The sequence below is a fragment of the Danio rerio genome, chromosome 14, assembly GCF_049306965.1.
Source record: "Danio rerio strain Tuebingen ecotype United States chromosome 14, GRCz12tu, whole genome shotgun sequence".
Taxonomy (NCBI): domain Eukaryota; kingdom Metazoa; phylum Chordata; class Actinopteri; order Cypriniformes; family Danionidae; genus Danio; species Danio rerio.
This window is the reverse complement of record NC_133189.1, coordinates 18,151,680-18,174,466: the sequence shown is the minus strand read 5'-3', so window position 1 is coordinate 18,174,466 and position 22,787 is coordinate 18,151,680. Positions and strand designations below refer to the sequence as shown.

At 36.3% G+C, this 22,787-nt stretch overlaps 1 protein-coding gene across 8 annotated transcripts in view; it reads left to right on the top strand.

The window, feature by feature from the left end:
- flt4 (fms related receptor tyrosine kinase 4) overlaps positions 1 to 22,787 on the top strand; it is a 141,185-nt gene that overhangs the window by 64,115 nt on the left and 54,283 nt on the right. For 2 of the 8 annotated variants that reach the window (XM_073921140.1, XM_009307792.5), the window contains exons 6-13: positions 4,046 to 4,188; positions 8,284 to 8,455; positions 8,689 to 8,806; positions 11,587 to 11,759; positions 13,294 to 13,459; positions 19,354 to 19,480; positions 20,044 to 20,152; positions 21,887 to 22,216. In XM_073921140.1, coding sequence (XP_073777241.1) covers positions 4,046 to 4,188; positions 8,284 to 8,455; positions 8,689 to 8,806; positions 11,587 to 11,759; positions 13,294 to 13,459; positions 19,354 to 19,480; positions 20,044 to 20,152; positions 21,887 to 22,216 — 1,338 coding nt within the window. Of the gene's footprint in view, positions 1 to 4,045; positions 4,189 to 8,283; positions 8,456 to 8,688; positions 8,807 to 11,586; positions 11,760 to 13,293; positions 13,460 to 15,212; positions 15,279 to 19,353; positions 19,481 to 20,043; positions 20,153 to 21,874; positions 22,217 to 22,787 lie in introns of those variants that run through there. The other 6 variants (XM_017358976.4, NM_130945.2, XM_073921143.1 and 3 more) reach the window with 4 other exon arrangements.

The following is a 22,787-nucleotide window of genomic DNA, read 5'->3' as shown; positions in this document are numbered from 1 at the left end:
TGATCCAGTGGACATAGAAAAGGCTAGAACAAAGATCTTAAACAGATCAGTCAATGACAGATCCTGTAATTTCACAGTGTATTTGGATTTGATGAGAACTGTGATTAATGATGGTGTTCGCTATAGCAAGCATCAATGTTTTTATAATGAATTTATTGGACAAACCTTAACTTACCTAAACTTAAAGGGATAGTTTGTCCAAAAATAATCAACATAGGCTCATTCTGAAAATGTAGCTCTAAATACATTTCTGAAGATTGAGAATTATGCAGCAGAGCTACGTATGGCTGCATTTCATTTTTTAAAACGAACAATACTGGGTAGTATGATGCCGTTCTTTTTCGTGCTTATACAAGCTGACTGCTAGATGGCTTTCCCGCTGTTTGTCCAGTTAGCTTGCCATGTACGACCATGACAACGGTGTTTGAGTCTGGTGAAGAACGGTTCCAGAAAGCGGATCAGACAAAAACTGAATCCAAAAATTAAAATAAACAAGTGAATAACAGGGTAAGAATGTGGTAAAATCTGAAAACATTGTAAAAATCAGGCGAGGGCTTTTCTTTTTCTGGATTACTTTTTAAAACTGTTGGTTGGGTTTAGGAAAGTGGGTGGGCGGGACAATTGGTGCTTTTGAAAACACTGTTGGTTGGGTTAGGAAAGGTGGAGGGTAGGTCAGTCGATCGGTCAGTCATTCAGTCGTTCAGTCATTCAGTCAGTCAAGCAGTCAGTTGACAGCGGCCTCTGATGGATTTACATGAGAACAGCTGGCGTGAATGGCACTTGTGAGAGAAATTTGAGATCTCAAAAAGCATGCACAGCGGCCTCTGTGGATTCCCAAATACAAAAACTGCAACAAAAAACGTAGCTACTATGATGTATTTGGCACACTACAGAAATGCATATAGAGGTACTTTTTTAGAATGAGCCTAGGTTGAAAAGAATTTAAATTTCTGTTAATTTTCATACTCTCAGGCCATGGAGGTGTCTTTTTTTTCTTTTGTATAGAACAATAAATAATATTTATATAAAACCGTTGCCTTTGGTGATTCATAAAATTTAAGTCATTAACAGTAAAAAAGCAGACATCTAAATGTAAAACAAAAGTAACACTATTGACCCCTGAAAACGAGTTCTTATAAAATAGACTTTAGGCTTTTATTAAGACTGTGATGTATCATCACTTAAACAGCACTTTTGTTTGAAAATGTAACATCTAACTAATCTAATCATCTGGCAGGAAGCATTGTGATTCTGGTCAAGAAACAACAAACTGTTCAGTAACAGAGATTCTCTCCAGTATCTTTTAAAAAAAAATGTATTCAGTTTTAAATATTTAGTATTAAATATTTAATTATGACAAACTCAAGTCATTACCATTTTAACTTTTAAAGAAAAAGCTGATTTCTTTTCACCTCTGTTACAGTCATATTTGGGGAAAAAACTAAAATACTATCAAGAAAAATATTTTATGTTCCATAAGACAAATAGTCCTTAATTATAACACTTTGATGTTGTTTGACCTCAGCATAACATTTTGAAAAGTTTTGACTGTGTACAAAATAACAATCATTTTAGATTCAGATATTTTCATATCTGAGCATTGAGGCATAATGACCACTTAATGTGTCTTACAGCACATAAAGTTTTGGGTGGTAATACATACAGTAGTGTTAGGTAGGATTAAACATGCAAAATAGGATCATAATTCAAAAAGTGCTAATACATAGTTTATGTCTTAATAATGGACAAGTTATGAGGCCAATGTATTAACAATTATAAATTATGATTTTATTATCACTGGTGGAAAGAATACTGAAAAATCATACTAAAAGTATCTGTTGTAAATATTACTCAAAGTATGAGTTAACAGTCGACCTTTCAAAAGTACTTAAGAGTAGCGAAGAGTGAGTATTACGTCGTAAAAACTGATGCATTTACATGTAATTTGTGGATGTGTGTAAACATAACATTCTTTAGTGCATTTAGTTATTGCCCAGCTGGCACACAATGTCATAAGATGTTAATATTAGGTTAGATTTAAGTCATAATGTCAGATGAAAAAAAATTCACTGTCTAGCCAGCTACTAAGGACAACATTATTTTGATGCCCAATAATGATGTCAAATGATGTTGATATATGGTTGATTTTAGGTTGTGTTAGAAAATGACTAAAATCTAATTAATCTTACATTTTAAACCAACATCATGTGAACGTCAAATATTGACATTTACTCATCAGGTATGGCAACCAAAATCCAACATCTGACAGACGTCTTAGTGGTAATGTCCACACAACTTCAAGCAACGTCAATCATTTGACGTTATTTTCAGGTTAAACGTTGGACATTGATGTCAGTCTAATTTCCAAACAAAATACAATGTCTCCATAACGTTGGGGTACAACGTCATTTGCTCGTTGGGTGTTTAAGACAAAATTGTAAAAATTACAATTTCTAAGCTAAGTTTTGCAGTGATAAACAATTTGACTGTTTGCAGTAGACGAAATATGAAATTTAAATAGAGAAGCACAGAATAGTGCACTCACTGCACTCTACAGAAATGGTAAGGTTTATAATCGAACTAACACATATTAAACCTCTTTAATATTGTTATATGTACATGCTGAGTCATTGATATGTGTTGTTTTGCATTATTTCACAGTTCTTAAGTTAAATTTCAAACGCTTTATTTTGTTTTCATTATCTGAAGTGAACTGCTGAATCTACTGCTGCTTTTAGTAGTATGGCAATAAATGTCATGTAAAATGGCATTCAAACTCACATTGTTAGCATTTAACACTGAATAGAGCACATGAGGTGTACTTGAGGTGATCATGTCTTCAAGTTTTCTGTTGCAAAAAATAGAACAATTTCTAAAATTTGAATTACAGTTATTGGTTAGGAAAAAAACACCTTTTAATATGAAAATATTAATTTGATCATGTGCCATTGCTCTTATTTTGGACACAATTTAAAACATCCTTAAATCAGTGTTTAGGCTCATTAGTCAAGCTTGCTCCTGTTGATCCTCAACCTTGCAAACTGTGCTTGAATGTGTTTTAATCAAGGAATGCAATACCTAGTTCAGCCACTGAATGACTTACATACTGCACCTTAAACCATTTATTAATAGAATGAATAAAGCCAACCCAGGCTCATTCTGAAAACTTAGTCCTGAGGACGTTTCTGGAGACCGCAAAATAATTCCCAGGAGGTATGTATTTTTGCAATTTTTGTTTTCACGAATCCACGAGAGGCCGCTGCGTTTGCCTTTTCATATCTTGAATGTCTCTCGCTAGTGCCGTTTGTGCCCGCACTGTTCTCGCGTAAACCCACCAGAGGACGCTGTCGACCATCCGACCGTCTGTCTGACTGAATGATTGACTGGGCAACCGGCCAATCGACCGACCCACCCTCCTCCTTCCCTAAACCCAACCAATTTTACCGATTGACCTGCCCACCCATTTACTTCCCTAAACCCAACCGACAATTTACAAAAGCCGTCCAGAAAAAAAAAGCCCTCATCTGATTCTTACCACGTTTTCAGACTTTACTACATTCTCACCCTGTTATTCACTAGTTCCTTTTATTTTTCGGATTTTGTTTTTGTCTTACCTGATTTCTGAAACCACTCTTCTCCGTACTCAAACCCGGTCCTCGTCATGGACAATCTGGTTGCAGTGGGAAAGCACTCCACACAGAGGTAAGCGGTCACCCGGTAAGCGCGAAAAGAAACAGCATCACACCACCCATGTAGTGTTCAATTAAAAAATTAAATGCAGCCATATATACCTCCAGCTACATAGTTTGCTGTCTTCAGAAATGTCCACGGGACTACATTCTCAGAATGAGCCTGTGTTGAATAAAGTGTGGTCATAACTTGTATTACAATATAAAGAGCAATAGTTAAAAGTAAAAAGGTGAATGCCACATTTGTACAGCATTAAACAGATTTTAGTATTCTCATAGATTGACAAATAAGACAATGCGTAGGACAGCTCCAGGAATGTGTAAAGTGACACATTCATGTTTTCAACACCCAACAGGGCTGAAGTTTTATGAGTTCAAGCTGTTTCCTGAAGACTCGCCTGTGGAGTTGATGCAGGGGGAGAGTTTGGTGCTCAACTGCACTGCACTGGTCGACTTCAACACTGGTGTGGATTTCCAGTGGGACTATCCAGGCAAAAAGGTAATTACAGTTATCAGTATAATGAACTCCTTCTGCCGTCACTGCGAAAGACAACATGGCCTGTTCAGAGCAAATGTCCTTTCATTTATTAATTTGTGATGTATAAAAAGATATTAGCTCGTGAACAAAAGCGCAGGGGCTCTGGTGTGATTGCATTCTGTAGTAATAAATCTTTGCTAACGTATGCAAACTGTCATATTCATTATTCTTCCACACTCCTGTGTTTGTCAGATCTGTGACCACTCATAAATCTGTTCTGTCATTATTTTACCTTTCTCAGTATTCAATTTATTTTTATTTTTTCATCAGCCTTAATTTGTTTTCTGGATCTTTTATGTTTAGGAAATAATTTTAGGTCACATTTTGCCCAAAAAGTGTGTTTAGTATGTTAAAAAGTATGTATTTAGGATTATTTTTGAAAATTTCAATCAATATTCTAATTACTAAGGCATGCTGACTTTATTATGCCAGTAATTATAGTCTTATTAAGCCTTCTGTGCTGTTGGGGATGTTTTCATCCGATCTGGAGGGATTTTGAGTCATAATTTGGCCACAACTTTTCTCTGTGTTCCAGCAAATAAAAGACTTTTTGGTGACAAATTATTATTTTGACACATATTTTGGTAAGATGCTTTGGAATTATTATTTTTTTTTAATTCAGTAATACACTGTGGGCAAATTTATTACAATTATGTTTTGTTTGTGACTTTTTGTGGGGTGTCATGGTGGCGCAGTGGGTAACACAGTGGGTAGTGCCTCACAGTCAGAAGGTCGCTGGTTCGAGCCTTGGCTGGGTCAGTTGGCATTTCTGTGTGGTGTTTGCATTTTCTCCATGTGTTCGCTTGGGTTTCCTCCAGGTGTGCGGTTTCCCCAACAAGTCCGAAGTCATGTGTTATAGGTGAATTGGGTAGGCTAAATTATCCGTGTATATGTGTGAATGAGAGTGTATTGATGTTTCCCAGTGATGGGTTGCAGCTGGATGTTCATCCGCTGCATGAAAACATGCTGGATAAGTTGGCAGTTCACTCCGCTGTGGAGACCCCCGATTAATAAAAGGACTGAGCCGAAAATGAATGAATGTGAGTTTTTGTTTTGCCCTATTAACTTCTGTTATAATGACATTTTTATTCCGATGCCATGGCATCATATAATCATGCATACTTTATTGTTGGTGTTTTTTTCTTTTGGGAAGAGGTAGGGCCCTATTATTCATTCGGCACAATAAGGCGCAAGACGTGTTTTCACGACGTGTTGCTATTTTCAAACCAACGCAACCTTAATTTTCCCGTTTTCCGCCACGTTGTTGAAATAGCAAATCCATTTGTGCAACTTTGTGGACTTTTCTGTGTTTCAGTCTAGAAAAGAGGGAAATTAAGGCTCATTGTTGGCGCTATTTTGAGTAACAGCAGAAAGCAGGTCTAAAGTCCAGCGCAAAGCGTGTTAGTTGTTTGCCTCTCTTACAAATTACTTAATACACACAGGATGTACAGCAATACACAAATATCTTTACAAAAGAAAAAGAATTATTCATTCATTCATTTTTTTGTCGGCTTAGTCCCTTTATTAATCCGAGGGTCGCCACAGCAGAATGAACTGCCAACTTATCTAGCACGTTTTTTAGGCAGCGGATGCCCTTCCAGCCACAACCCATCTCTGGGAAACACACACACACACACACTACAGACAATTTAGCCCACCCAATTCACCTGTACCGCATGTTTTTGGACTGTGGGGGAAACCGAAGCACACGGAGGAAACCCACGCAAACGCAGTGAGAACATGCAAACTCCCCACAGAAACACCAATTGAGCCGAGGTTCAAACCAGCGACTCAGTGACCTTCTTGCTGTGAGGCGACAGCAGTACCTACTGCGCCACTGCATCGCAGAAAAAGAATTATAGGAATAAAGGACATAAATATAAAAACCAATGTCTTAATGCCTTCTTCCTCTCAGGTGGCTTTTTCAGTTTATTCAAGACAACTTGCTTTTGTATAATGTTATTAGTATTAGTATTATTATTTGTTAAATGCATATTTATATTTGTTTTATTAAAAACAAGCTTAGATTTGTCCACCTGTGAGGTTTTGGAGCAGATGGGGCATGGAATGTGTATTTGGATATAACTCTCGTTTAGCGTGATTTGTTGCTATTTTCAGACCAGCTCCATCCTAATTTTTCCCTTTTGTGCCATGTTCTTTAAATAGTAAATCCATTTGCGCTGCTTTGTGGACTTAAGTTTGTTCCAGTCTAGAAAGGAGGTGTGTTAAGATGCATTGTTGGCGCGTTGCTATTTTGAGGAACTAAAATCGACTATACAATTGATCAGAAGGAAGCTGGTCTAAAGTCCGCAGAGCGCGTTAGTTGTATTATTATTAGCATTATTATATGTATATTTATATCTGTTTTATTAAATAATAATTTAATAAAACCACCGGTCTGGTTTTGAAAGGTATGGGGCATGGGACATGTGTTATATAACTTATTATTGTTCATTTATTCGCTTGCTGGAAATTAGAACTGAATTTAGAAATAGTTTTGAAACAAATCTTTGTGCTTAACTAACAAAATTAGTTATGTAGTCTAATGAATTTCTGTGTGAACAACATGTTTCCTTATCCACGAAAGAAAGAAAGTGAAAGTAAAGGCCGATTGGAGGAGGCTCATTCTTTATCCTAGCTGCAGATGCTCTGTTGAACTGTTTTCTCATTAGTAAAACAGTTTTTCGTTTCAGTTTTTCAGCGTTCAGCGTTCAATTTTTCCACTTCCAAAATCCACCCTATAAATAGGTAATGCACCATGGTGCGACGCAATTGACTCTTAAAGGGAATGGAAGATGAGACTGATTGGTTTATTCTCAAAACACACTTATAACTCATTAAGACAATAAGTTCCACCCTTTTAGACCATGCGCCATGGCGCAGAGCATATTTTTCCATCCTTAAATTAGCTAGTGGATTTGGACAAGCCCTTAATGCTTTTGCGCCCTGTGCTTTAGATTCTGCACCTAGATCATTAAAATAAAGCCTGTAAAGTTTGTTATTTTTACTGTTGGTCATCAGTTGCAGTGCAAAAAAAAAGGTCTGGCTTTTATATATTTATAATTTGCTGTTTTACTACATAAAACACTGTATAAAACCAGACAGTTTTTTACACAACCTAAAGGCGTAATGGTATCAACAGATGATCAAGAGTAAAAAATACAAATTTTACCTTTTCCTTTTTATACTTTGCAAGAAATAAAAAAAAAATCATTATAATGGGCGCTAGGGTTATAATAATACAGTACATAATAGATGTTGTTTTTATTCTATTTATTATGATTACAATTAATAGAAATAACATTCAATTATACAGTAGCATGATCATTGCAACTAAAATAATAATAATAATAATAATAATAATAATGAAGATGGTGATGATTATTCAGTTTATGCATTATAAAGGAGATTTGTCAATTTTTGTAATGACTCATTCCCAACCTTGCCAGGCACTGAAAGCATTTTTAATATTTTTTACCAAAATTTCAAAGCCCCAAAAGTCTGTACATTTAAACAAAATCTTCACATGTTCATGATTTATCATCACTTAAATGAGAGGTTTAATCAAAAATAAAAATAAATTGACAAAAAAGTCTGAATCCATCAAATTCCTGCTTTTCAACTGTAAACCTCTTCATTTTTTCATGTGATCAAATCTATCCATTTGTTGCATTTCATTCCTGGGAAGACCCACAAGTCCCATAACTTATTCTGGACATGCTTCCCATACTGTAATACACCTATAACACAGGGTGCCAAATAAACTTGTCAATTGACAAGAAATCTCCTTAGTGGTGGGAAGTTAAAAAAAAATATATGCAAATAAAATGCAGAAAAAATAATATGCATGTATTTCATAAACCTCATTAGATTAGCACAATCCCCAGTGATATATGATTGTGGTATAGCAAGTGACCTTTCAAAATGAAAAATAAAAAGATAGCTATATAATGATATGTAGAATTTAATTGGTGTGGTTCTAAATACCAAGTTTAAAAACAAAAAGCAGCTACATGTACCACTATTCAGATATTTCTTTTTCCAATGTGTGGACAGGAGAACCGGTTGGCGAGTTTACAGCCTCTGCGTAACGTCCTGGATGAAGCCACGGAAATCTCCAGTATCCTCTCAATCAGAAACATTCACTTGGATGATAGTGGCTACTACACCTGCTGGGCTAATACTCTGGAAATGAAACGAGAGCTCACTACTGTAGTCATAGTTCATGGTAGGTCATATATGCACTAATATAATGTCAAAAGAAAAGTTTAAGTAAAATATGGACAAACCCAACATTACTAGTTATTTGTTGTACTTTGAACTTATAACCCAGCTTTAACTTACAGTAGTAGTTGGATTTGTCCATAGTTTACCCATATTTGGGTTAAATTAACAGGCATTTTTTGTAGAGTGTATATTAAGCTATGGTTAATTTAGCAGCTTTTTTTCATAATTCCACAGAAAAACCTTTTATCAGCTTGGACTACAGGAATGGATCAGTTATAGAGGCAAAAGAGGGACAAAAATCTGTCCGGCTATCCGTAAAAGTGTCAGCATACCCTTCACCAGAAATACAATGGTAAGTCAACTTACAAGTTATATCAGGGCCCATATTCACAACACATCTTAAGGCTAAAAGTAGCTCCTAACCCACCAGTTTAAGGAGTAAAAATGTCAAAATATTGTTTCAGGACTTACATTTTTGCTTTAAGAGTATCTTACAAAGCATTTTACTACAAAAAAATTAGATCTTTTAATAAATTATTGTCTTAATTGCATGAGTATTACCATAGTGTAAGAAATATGTTATTTTAAACATTATTTAAAATAGACAAAAACTGCATTATTGCATTTTGTAAAATAGATGTATGCAAATATATGGTCCATAAATACAAATGTGTACATTTTTATATCTTTAAAAATATATATTTAAAAATATTGAAAAGCATTTAAAAATAGACTTAATGGGTTTATTTTATTGATTTATTTATTTTTTGAAAAAAACACAACATATAACATTGGAAGACAATCTTTATTTCATATAACTTTAAAAGCAAAGAACATACTTTTTAAAATGCTACTCTTTACTTTGCCTGCATTTTAAAATCTGTTATGAACCATATCATTTGAATGTCAAAATACACACAGCACCTTTAAAGAGCCCCTAGTTTGCATTAAAAACGGTCATATTTTGGTTTTAGGCGTCTCCAACAACATTCTGATATGCGTGCAAGGTCAAAAAACACTTTCATTAGCTGCATACCAAATCACGTACTTATGCACTATTCCACGCCATTTTGTAGTATAAATAGTGTAAGTAGTGCGTTCACACTGAAAACTCAAAATAAATAAATAAATAAATGAGTGCACTTTAAATACCCGGATGATGCACTCATTCAGCCGGTAAAATGAAGTGTGTAATAGTGGACACTTCACGCACTCAACGACAGCAGCTTTGCTCACATACCGGAAGGGGCGGAGCTATCGGGCGCACATGTTGGATAACTTTATTTATTTTGAATTGTGAAAGCAAAATTCTCATACGAGATTGATTATAGCACCTCCTGATGATGAGAGCGATATACTCATGGCAGGTATTATTTGATAGTTTGGTCATTTATTTCACTGATTTGGCAACCGTCAAACTTCATCAGGCAAACGGTTTGAATTTCTGCTTAGTAAATAAACATTAGTGTGCCATTTGGGATGACACTACATACATGTACTGTTGAGTGTGTAAGTGCATAAGTACATGAATGCATAGTGTATAGTGTGCCATTTGAGATGCAGCTATTGTCTTATATTAAGCACTTATTTTTACCTAATTATCCCAGCGACTCCCATATGAATCGTTCAACGGTTCATTTGTTCCCAAACCCCTTCTTATCGCGATGCTAATCTGTGCTGATTGGACTGATGACCCAGTCTATTGCAATTGGTCGACTGCGTCTACAGTATAGCAGAAAGTATGTGAGAGCCCAACGCAGAAATGCAATAAAGCAATGCAGTTAAACACCAGCATATTACTTTACTCTCAAATCTAAGGCCAAGTAATAATAATGACACACATTTAGTATTAATCCACACAGTGGCAAAAGTTGAACTTTTTTGAAAATTGACCATGTCGCGCATGTAAGGAACAGCTGATGGTGGCCATAGCAAAGGCAAACAGCAGAGGATCGCCAGTTCAGAAACACATGTAAGTTAGTAAAGGAAGATGCACGTGTCACATTTTTAATGTAGTTTTGGACGCAAAATGTAAACAGCCCCATACAGATTTAACCTGAGAGATACAGTACAAGCACTGATCTACAATGAATACATGAGTACAAGCCGCGGGCCATTACAACTTATTAAACACAAATTTTGGAAACTACAAACAACGAGGCAACAGTTTTAATTACATTTACATCTTATGATCCAGAGGAAGAAGAAACTGGTACATTTAAACTGTAACAGTTACTGACAGAGTCCATGTCAAAGTTTGATAAAATCCCATACATAATAGTTTCTGCTGCTCCTTCAATAGCAGACGGCCGGCGAATGCCGCGTTGCAGCATAGGTCATTGTATCAAAAATCTGGAAAATGACAGGAACAAACACAGCACTACTTTGGCTATACTGTGGTATTGTTGTGAAAATGAATTTTAACCTTTATTTCCCGCAGCTGAATCATCTTCATGTCATGATCAGTCCCGTGATCGGCGCCTCTGCTAATGTCTGAATTGAAAGCACGTTCACATTTTACCGGAACTGGATGTACATATTTGGTGATGTACCGTATCTACGTCAAGGCGATCAAACAAAAGATCCAAACCCAACTTGATCCGTTTATTCGACCCTGGGTCAACTATTTTGCTAAATAATTAATAGTTTTAAACAAGTGCACTTTTAGACTGCATGGAAGCTCATTTTCAAAAACCCATAATAAGGGCTCTTTAAAACATGAACGTATCTCATTTAACTGTTGCTTTTAAAACAAGGCATTTTTTAGCAACTCGCTACACATTTTACTTTGAAACTTTTTTGTCATACTTCATGAGCCTCGGTTATGGTTTACATCTGATCATAAGCAAGCACTCAATGAAAGATCAGTAAATAAAATCAAGTCCCATCTTGTATTTTTTTTTCTGTGCATCCCCAAATATAAGTCAATTTTATGCTTTAAACAAAATGTATATATTTAGAATTAAGCATATTTGGTAAACGATCTGTGTGTGTGTGTGTGTGTGTGTGTGTGTGTGTGTGTGTGTGTGTGTGTGTGTGTGTGTGTGTGTGTGTGTGTGTGTGTGTGTGTGTGTGTGTGTGTGTGTGTGTGTGTGTGTGTGTGTGTGTGTGTGTGTGTGTGTGTGTGTGCAGGTATAAGAATGGAAAACTGATCAGCAGCAAGAATTCAAGCAGGTTTAAGGTCCAGCAGCACTCTCTACAGATCAGGGATGTGTGTAAGCAGGATGCTGGAGAATACATGCTGGTCCTGAAAAATAGCCCTGCAGCCCTGGAGAAAAGACTCAACTTTACTCTCATAGTCAACGGTAACAATGTGTAATATGAAATAATCTTTCTCTCTCTCTATAAACATTTGATATGAAATGTTAGCTTCATTTAAAAAAAGGAAATATTTTCTGTAATTTAGCTAGTGACTATACATGTGGCAAACTTTGTAATAAGAATACTATATTGAGAAACAAACTAATGTATAGTACTTACTGTTGTATTAGTACCAGTTTGCACAGACAGGCTCCTAGTTTTCTGCTGTACATTGAAACCATAGAAAAAGCCAAAAAATACAGATACAGTAGCAGGGTTCATACACATTTTTACTACTAAAATTCCATGACTTTCCCATGATTTTTCCAAGACTTTCAAGTAAATGTTCATGACCTAATGTTTCATGCAGCGTCTTCATACAGTATGGTAAAAACCAATACATGTTAAATTTGTTACAACAAATTATAAAACACGCAACAATGCATTTAGTTTCAGCTTACACACACACTTTTTCTTTTTTATTGTAAAGGTTTACCTTTACGTTAGTTTGATTTGCTGTTACACGTTAACTCACAATGTTATTTTCTAGTTAAAGTTAGCTACTCCAAACCAGGGAAAAATCACTTCACAACAACTAATATAATATAAAATCAATATTTGTAAAATTTTGCCTGTTAAAATGATTTTGAGTTAAATTCTTTGTTAGCTCAGTTTAGCTAACGTTTCTGTTTTAAGATAATAGTCAAAATGCAGCAAGATGCTGTCGAAGCCATTATGATAATACAGTATAAGACATGATTATTTTAAAATACAATAAATTGCTGGGTAAGTTGTTTGACGTCACGGAAAATTCCCATTACACAATTGGAAATCTAGTTGTTTACTGTAAAATGAATTTGCTGTATTATGCTGGGTGAAATACAGTAAATAACTATGCAAATTATAGTAATGTCTAACAACGTAAAGTCCTTGTGGAATCATACATTGTTATAGGTTAGGTGAGAATATAATTAAATTAATTAAAAAAAGGTTTGTTTTGGTAATCTTTTATCAGAGTCGGACCATTTGGAGGGGGGTCTTTCTCTGTTGACATCAGTTTGACGGCATATGCAACAATATTTTTAACCACACCCCTCTATCCGTAAGTTTGCTACTAGAGAATGATGCGCCAAAAGCCAAGTCAATAGTCAGTTCCAGTTGGAAGCACATCAACATAATGAAAAGAAAGTCCCAGCAAATTACAGGTCTTGTGGACGTTAAGATGAACGTTATTTATGGTTCATAAAAGCTTTAAAAATAGTTTAAAGGGTAGTTCTTTCTTCTGTTGAACACAAAAGATATTTTAAAAATTGTAACCCGTTAACGACAGCCTTTTGGGAACTTGATTATCCATGTCAAACGACCCAAAGTTACAATTTTCAACCTATCTTCTGTGTTCAACAGAAGAAAAAAGAATATTTTGAAATAAATAACTTGAGAGTGACAAAATTTGAATTATGGGGTGAACTGTCCCTTCAATAAATGCAATCTTATTGTAAACATGTTATTGTTGTTTGACTTACATTCCTCTTAATGCAGTTCCACCTCAGATTCATGAGAAGGAGGCAGCACCACCTACAAACCTCTATGGGAAGGGCACTCGACAGATCCTCACTTGCACCGCAGACGGGAGCCCTCCAGCCTCCATCAGCTGGCAGTGGAGGCCCTGGAGCCCCTGCGATCTGGAGCGTACCCGCAGAGCCCTGTAAGAAACATCTCAAGAACATCTGCCTGTCGAAAATTATTATAATCCAGAACATTTACGTTCATGCCTTTAGCAGATGCTTTATCCAGTGTACATTTTGTGAGGTAATAATTGATAGTGAAATCTGGTGGCAACACAGACACACATGAGGAGATTCTCTAATCATTTGACATTTTTCACATTTTTAAAATGCGCACATTACAAGACACAAGAACCAATATTTACTCAGGCAATACCCCTGTGGAACATGAATTTTACAACAAACCCTTTTAAAAATGAATACTTTATCCATTTTTCAAGGAATATAGCCCTTATATTTCTTTGCACTTACAAAAAAACTGTTTTATTAAAAAGTTATATACATTAAAATAAGAGTTAGAATTTTGATAGAACGATAAATTATGCATTTAAATTCAAATGCGTTATTGCAAAAATAAAATTATAATAATATTAAAACTACACTATTTCAGCTAAATTTCCCTTGATTTTTCCTATTTATTAATTTTTTTTTTATATTTCCCCCCAACATATTATTTTGGGTGTACTTATTTTTAGTCTGTGATCTTAAGTTTTTTAAAATTAGTTTCAAATTTAAATTTTGTACTGTTTAAACTAACGTTTATCCACAAATATGTTATTGTACAGCATACTGTAGAAAATAGTGGTGTTCTCATTTATGCTGAGCACTGTATGTATATTTTGTTAAAACCAATTCAACACGATTTCTTTTCAGCTAGTGTCTTTATCAGTGCAAATGCGGTATACAGTAGGTTGGAGGACACATCCTATCTGTCCCAATATTATCTCAATTTTTTAATCCTGATTATAAAACATGCTTGATGTGATCAGGGAGGCTTCAAATTGAGTGCGAAAAGATCATGAGATGCAAGATTTGATTTTTACAACCCCAAATTAGAAAATGGTAGGCAGTATGGAAAACGCAAATAAAAAAAGAAAGTAGTGATTTCTAAATGTACTTTGACTTGGTGCATTTCATTGCAGACAATATAACCTACATTATTTTATTTGCCCCTCATGATTGTTATTGTTTTTTTATATAAACACCTATTCCAATTTTGGTTCTTGAAACACATTTCAAAAAAAGTTGGAAGAGTAAAGCATTTACCATTTTGTAATGTTTTCATTTTTTTTTTCACAACACTTAAAAGATGTTTTGGGACTGAAGACACTAAGTGATGAAGTGTAATTTTGTCCCATTCATCCTGCAGACAAGTCTTAAGGTGGGCAACCATACATGGTATTTTGCACTTCAAAATGCACCACACATTCTTTATTGGAGTTAGGTCGGGACTGCAAGCAGGCCACCTCTTCTTCTGCAGCCAAGACTTTGTATTCTGTGCAGGATGTGGTTTTGCATTGTCTAATTGAAATTGCATGGGTGTCCCAGGAAAAGAAGGCAGCATATTGTGCTCCAAAATCTGACACTGGCACAAGCCAATACCATGACAGACTCTATGGACTTTGCTGGTGAAAGTCTGGAAGATTCTTTTCTTGTTTGGTTTGGAGCACCCAATGTCCATTTCTCCCCCCAGAAATACTTGAAATACTGATTCATCTGACCACAGTACTCATTTCCACTCTGTGATGATCCATCCCAGATGCCTCAGAGCCCAGAAAAGTTGAGAGCGCTTCTGGACATTGTTAATATAGGGCTTTCTTTTGGCACAGTACAGATTTAACTAGGGCTGGGTATCGTTTGGGGTCATTTTTAAACCGGTGCTAAATCGATACTTTTAAAACGGTACCGGTGACGAAACAATGCATTATGAGATCACATTAGATTACATTACCTGTGGAGGTAAGTAGTAAGCTAAGGCTGTCATCAAAATACTGAACCCCTTTTTTCTAGGGTTGGGGCTTGTAACTGTTTACATGGTTATCAGTAATCTAATGGTTTGCCTTAATCTGAATAAGACAACAATATGATTAAAGTATTTACATAAGTTGCTTTTTGAATGTTCATTTCATGATCCCGTCTCACATGTTATAGTACATATATCAGTTAGCATCATCACGCTAAACCGTTGACGCAGGTGTCTGTGGTCCTTTAAGGTAATCAAAAATCACCGTTAACATGGTAGTCTAGACTCTTAATCAGAGTATATTCTTTACCATATTAAAATCAGAGCATTGGTATACATGTACGTACTCATTGAAAGTGCCAGATGATGTCGCAAGCTTTCTTCTGCCTTAAGTTGATTCCACGAGCCCTCAAATGTGTCATTAAGTTTGACATGTTTCCCCCTTACATGCAACTTTTGTAAAGCATCTGCTTCACGTTGCTGTGTCAGAACCCTAGCTTGTAAAATATGCTTTAAAACGCTTAGTTTAAGCAAATTTGATGAACGCAATCATGCGTGTTGATCTGAAGAGTGTCGCTCTCGCTCACTGAATGCACTGTGCTGCATGAATTGCGTGTGTCCGTTCCATAAGCAACAAGAACAAACGCCTGACATCGCTTGCCCATATTCCTCAAGAGTTGTTTAGAATGAAGTGTTTAGAGATGGTGTGACGTACAGTACCTATGTGTGCCTTTGATGCACCCCTTGCTTCTTACGTCCTTGTCGCAGCACCAGTGGCACCAAAATTAGGCACTGAAATTCATATGCTGATTCGGTCTAGTACATACTGGTTACAAAGGTACCCAACCCTAGATTTAACTGGCATTTGTGGATGTAACTAAATATTGCAGTATTTGCCAAAGGTTTGCCAAAGTACTCCTGAGCCTATGAGGTGATATCGCTTACAGATAAATGACGATTCTTGATGCAGTGCCGCCTGAGCAATCGGAGGTCACAGTTGTTCAGCTTAGGCTTGCGGCCTTGTCCTTTGCAAACTGAAATTCCACCAGGTTCCTTGAATCTTTTAATTTTGCACTGTTAAAGGTGACATATCCAAATGTCTTCCTATCTTTCTTTGAGAAAGATTTGAAAATTGCCAGAATAGTGATCCTCAGTCCATCTTTGCTCCTAAAAGACTAGACCTTTCCTGGATGCTACCATTGTACCAAATCATAATTACAATCAGCTGTTGACATCACATGTTTTAAATCACATCATTTTTTAACCAATTTACCTGATTACAGCTGTAGCCCTAAATTAAGAGCCTAAATTGCTCCTGTCCCAACTTTTTTAAAAATGTGTTGCAATAACCAAAATCCAAATACCAGTTTATTTTACGAAAAAAAAAAAACCTCTATAAAATCATGAGGAACACTTTAAATAATGTTTGTTGTATTGTCTGCAATAAAATACAAGTCAAAGTAATTTTAGAAATCACTACTTTCTTTTTTATTTGCATTCTACTTATGATTTGGGCTTGTAAATGGCTCACATTACCAGATATGCACAGATCGTGGTCATCGACAAGATTTTATATCACATTCTAAGGATGTGAAAATTGAGGATAAATTGGGCTAAAACTCTCAAATCAAAGGATATCGACATTGTGATGGGATTCTGCTCCCAGTGTCAGCACTGGATCAATGAGAGTATTAGATGATCTTGCGAAGCCCTCAAAATCACCACTGAATGTCGAATGTCAGTGCTCATAGTTCACGTTGAGTTCAGAGTGGATAGACTTTGTCTCTTTTGGCAGTCTCTTACTGGTCAGGGATGCTCTTTCCCGTGTTTTCAAAAGCGTTGTTTATTTTCTCTGCAGTAAAGTCTGAGCAAGCGGTGCGGTGGCAGCTTTTCTTCCGTGTTCGCTGGAGATAAGGCAGCTGGGGAAGGTGGAGAGGTTAGGAGGGCGTTAAGGATATTTATAGTGTTCTGCTTGGAGAGAGCACAGTGTGAAGGGCAGAGGCCTGTCGTCTAAACAACAGGAAACACGGAGACAGGCGGCATTTAAGCATCCTCTGGCCCCGATAGAGGATGTCTTGGATCTGCTACGAGGTTTGAATTGCTTGTGGAGTTTAGCTTGGAGGGTCTGCAGTTTGGGCGGCAGCTGAATCATTCAGACAGGCCCAGAGAGAGCCACAGGCGCACCGCAATTCCCATCTGCTTCAACATTACTCCTGCACGCTCAAACCACAACCTGGAGTGCTTTATAGATTTATCAGCACTCATTATTTCTTGAAGTCAGGCTAGGCGTTCCACTTCAAGGTTGTAGAAATGTGTAGATATTAGCACTGCTCCAGAGGTTACACTTTTTTAAAGGTTAGGTATATAGTTTCATGTTTTGAGTCACGGAGCAGGATTATAAAAAGCCTATTTTCAAGCAACGAGTGCCATTGAATTCCTTCATAATTTAAAAACAACACTGATGTTAATACTTGTTTTACCCAATTGAGCACATTTACATTCACACCAATGAACAGCTTACTTCAATAGCTTAACCAATGATTTAGTAAAGCACATTCAGACTTTATTAATAAATCAGTTTACTGTATTTTGCTGTACTGAAGTCAAACCTTAATAATTTACTATCCAACTCAGAGGCTTTAATTTGTTTTGTCAGTTGTCATGTTAAATAAATCATTTAGCATCTGACTTAGAATCTTGCTGTGTGTCAGCGGGAAATTTACATCTCACACTCAGCAGTTTGATTGTACCACTTCTACATCCGCTGAATGATATTAGAACACACTTAATGCTTCGGCCAAGAAAGAGCTTGAGTTTGCGGTATATTTCCTCTTCCCATCCCAAAAAAACATTTGCTTTGTCTGGATATGCATCAGTCTGCAGTTGAGTAACATGGGTTCCTTTCACATATCACAGATGCACACTTTACTAAGCTGACAGAAAGCAGGCCAATGATCTGTGCTGCTGACCATGAGGCTTTTTAATGGTGGCATTATTATCTAACTATCTATCTATCTATCTATCTATCTATCTATCTATCTATCTATCTATCTATCTATCTATCTATCTATCTATCTATCTATCTATCTATCTAACTATCTATCTATCTATCTATCTATCTATCTATCTATCTATCTATCTATCTATCTATCTATCTATCTATCTATCTATCTATCTATCTATCTATCTATCTATCTGTATATCTATCTATCTATCTATCTATCTATCTATCTATCTATCTATCTATCTATCTATCTATCTATCTATCTATCTATCTATCTATCTATCTATCTATCTATCTATCTATCTATCTACCTACCTATCCATCCATCATAGCAAAGTGTTCTGGTCATTTTGTATGAGTGCATTTAAATGTACAGTAACAGGTGGTTCCCATAATGCATATGTAATGGAGGCCAGCTAGTGTTGTGCTGTGCAGATAAACCTCTCTCCTCTGACCTCTTTAGCCTTCTCTTGGTCTTTAGCCTCCTTGTTAGTGCAACTAACTCCCATGCGAAGAGTCCCTGGATCGATCCCAGCTCGAAGCGGGTTGGGTGATGTAGGGCCGGCAGGGTTACACATATTTCATTATTGAGTGTGCTTCAACAATACTGTGAAAACAATAAGTACAGTAACATACTGTAAATGGCTTATACAGCAAGAATATATTTTCAGATGTTCAACTGTGAAATCAGCAAAAAATCATTTACAGTTAAAAACTTTAATGATTATCAATTAGGTAATTTGTGTGTACAAAACTTTATTTCTTGATTATTTAATATTTGATAGGTAAACAGCTGACTGGGTTTAGTAACAGAGCCATTGTGCTGATTCGTTTAGAATAGATGATTTAAAGCTTAACAAACATGTGTGTGGCCTTCATTTGTCAAACCTTGCTTAGCTCTCATCACACACAGGAAGGCAGAGTCTAAAGCTGTTCCTGGAGTAGAAATTGTCAGTGTGAGCATCCTGGATCCTGATATGTCCCTCCCAAACACTCACACACATTAGAGAGTGATATTCATAGAATCTATGTGCTGACACACATATTTTGTGTTTATATGTTCACAGGAGACGGAGGGGTGGACGAGACCAGAGTCCTTTCTGTCACAACTGGATGGATTTGGACCCTGAACATGCTGTAAACCCTATTGAGAGTATTGACACATTGACTCAGATGGTGGACGGCAAAGAAAAGGTTTCACTTCCTTTTTGAATTATTACTATTATTTCCTGAAGATTTCCCATAAATGTCTGAATAAAAAAAACTTTGTGTCCGTAACCTGAACCCTGAGCGTTTTTATGTGCCCCGGATATCTGAAACTGAAAATATAATGTGAGAAAAGTGGGGGCGAATATGTTACACTGAAATATTTAAACCTATCCCCTAGTCCTTGCTTCCTGGATGGAGAAGGAATAAGCACACATTAACACAGCGTTCTCGTCCTGTTTTCTGTCACACCTGTGAGGTCATTTCCTGTGTGTGGCTTTGGGAATAGGACTGGCAGGGGTGAAAAAGAGAGTATCACAGTATAGTATACAGCTTAAAGTTAGGTCTAGTGTACACCAAAGATTCAATTATTCACTCTTATTTTATCCTAAACCTCTTGAATCCTGTTGTTTTTTCAGTATATAATCTTTTGAGCTCCATATAGAAGAGATAATGCCATGCTGTATGTATTTACTATCTCTTTAATAATGCCTTGCTGTTGTCCAAATGCAAACAAAGCCTAATTGAAAGAGTTTCTGTTGTTCCCATAGACTGTCGGCCGTGTGGTTATTCAGAATGCCAGTGTGCCAGCTATGTACAAGTGCTTGGCTGAGAACAAAGTGGGAAAAGATGAACGACTGATTTATTTCTACGTAACCAGTGAGTTTCATGCTTTTATGGAAAAAAGTATACACACATGCACACACAAACAATGTAAGCTACAAATCTTGTTTTCATGTTGAAATACGAATATTTTGCTTACCCCGTTGCCAAATTGTTTTACTTGCTTTAAATGGGTGGTCCACCACGATATCATATTTTAAACTTTAGTTGATCTGTAATGTAGTTGTGTGAACAAAAACAACATCTCTGAATGTAATACGCTCAATGCAAGTTCAATGCAAAGGGAGACATTGGCTTTTACAGAGTTAGTTTAGCAAAGCCTACAGCGAATGAAGTTTGGGGACAACAAAAAAAAAAATGCATCCGTGTTAGTGAGATCACAAACACATCAGGTTACGTGCATTCAGCACGTGCACACCCTGCACAGTGAAGGGGCATGGCCAGAGATGCTGTAATGTGGCAGAGAAAGCTAAATGCTGTACAAAGGACATGACACAAAGAGAGAAGTGCTTAAAATTTAATTTTAATTATGTTCTTGAATTATAAAAAGTATATAGCTAGCATTTGACAAAGGACAGCTTCCAGAATCTCTCTCAGTTTAATGCTGAATTTAGCTAAAAACTCCTTTGACCATAATAGACGATGTTGTGGATTGTGAGCCACAATCTATACACAAGTATTGTTATTTGTTAAAATTGATCAATTACATGCACAGTTTCTAGTGTAATGGTATGTTGTAGTGAGGACGTAAACAAGGATGTAAACAATGGGAAATGCTGATTGGCACTGTTAACAATTCAGTTACAAATTCACATGTATTTGTCAAACCGCTGTAAATATCCACAGTCTTCAGCAGCGCATGCAGTTTCTCTTTATGCTGACACTTTCCCTATGTTCTACATCTCAAATAACAAACTCACAAAAGATATGTGAATGTTTTATATTACTTACACATTTTCGAATATATGTGGAAGAGACTTGTTAGATTTTGTTTTAGAGAGCAGGCGTAAGGTTTTGTTTTGTCCTCTGTGATATTTTCTGTCTGAATCAGGCTCAAATTGATACAGCTAACAGCTACTCTGACTGACAGTATTTACACGGCACAAAAGCGCATGCTTGTAGGGGTGTGACACATTTCCTGGTGACATGAAGCCAATCGGCAAACTATAGCACATTATGTTAGCTGACCAATCAGAGCCTCTTGAGGGCGGGCCTTTCGGAGGAACTAAGAAATGTGACAGTTGTTTTTATGTTAGCTGAATAGCTTTATATAATTAAAGTAAGATATATGAAAAAATAACATGACTTTCTACAAATGAAACATGAGAACACATTGCTTTGCATCTTATAAACACAACCAAGCCTTAAAAATACACTCGGGGCCACCCCTTTAAAAAAAAACAACTTAATTTTGACTTTTTACAATAAGACAAGAAAAGACAAGAAAACCATATATTTTTAAAGTTGTGTAGAAAATGTTTCTTGATTTAAGAATTAATGAATATTTGGACTAGAAACAAGACAAAAACTATATATACTTGGTAAACTACAATATATAAAACTATCTATGTAAGAAAAGCATTTTTGCAGCACACACATAAACACACACAAACGCACGCACACACACACACAGACACACGTACAGTATATTTTGGATATTGCTAGTTTAACAGGCTAAACTTAAATTTACATCAATAAAATGGGGTTTCTTGCTGAAGAGATGTGCTGTTACTTCTCTTAATATTAACATTCATTTAGCTATCCCTGAAGGATTCGATATAGAGATGGAGCCCTCAGAGGATCCGCTTGAGCAGGACCTGGTACAGCTGAAGTGTAATGCAGATAATTTCACCTATGAGAACCTGCGGTGGTACCGCCTGGACCCGCAGACTGTTCCTCCAGAGCTGGACTGCAAGAGTCTGCACCAGTATGCCACATTTTTGGAGGGACAACTATCTTTTCAGACCACCAGCAACAACTGGGTCCTGCAGCTTAACATTACCAACATTCAGCTACAGGATGAGGGGAACTATGTGTGTGAGGTGCAGAACCGACGAACCGGGGTGAAACATTGTCACCGCAAATACATCCCAGTCAAAGGTGAAGGTCAAACAATACTCAACTTTTATTCTGGTAATTTCATTTGCAGTGCGATAAACACTAACTAGCTAAGCTAACTTTTAAAGTAGCATCATAACCTCCACATAACCTTCATTCCGCTGTGGAGACCCCAGAATAATAAAAGGACTAAAGTGAAAAGAAAATGAATGATTGAATGAAAGAACGAATGAGTTTTATTTGAAAAATATTTAGGCTTTAATAAATGATCTCATTGGATGAAATCAGTATATTGACTATTTACAAACAACAATAATGTTGCCTCTGATGCCTTAAAATGCCTAGTGCATTATTAAAATACAATGCTGGGCTTGATAACATTAGTTCATGCACTATAAGTTAAAATGAACTAACAATGAACAACTGTATTTTCATTGCCTAACATTAACAACCTTAAATAAATACATTGTTAACTGTATGTTTAGCAGATTCAAATGTTCTTACTCGGTTGAATGAGCATATTCAGTGGTTATCAACTGACAGATAAGGGCCAGTAGGGGCCTTCTGTGCCTACTAATAGGCTCAAAAAGCTGTTAAGATCCGTCCACATGGT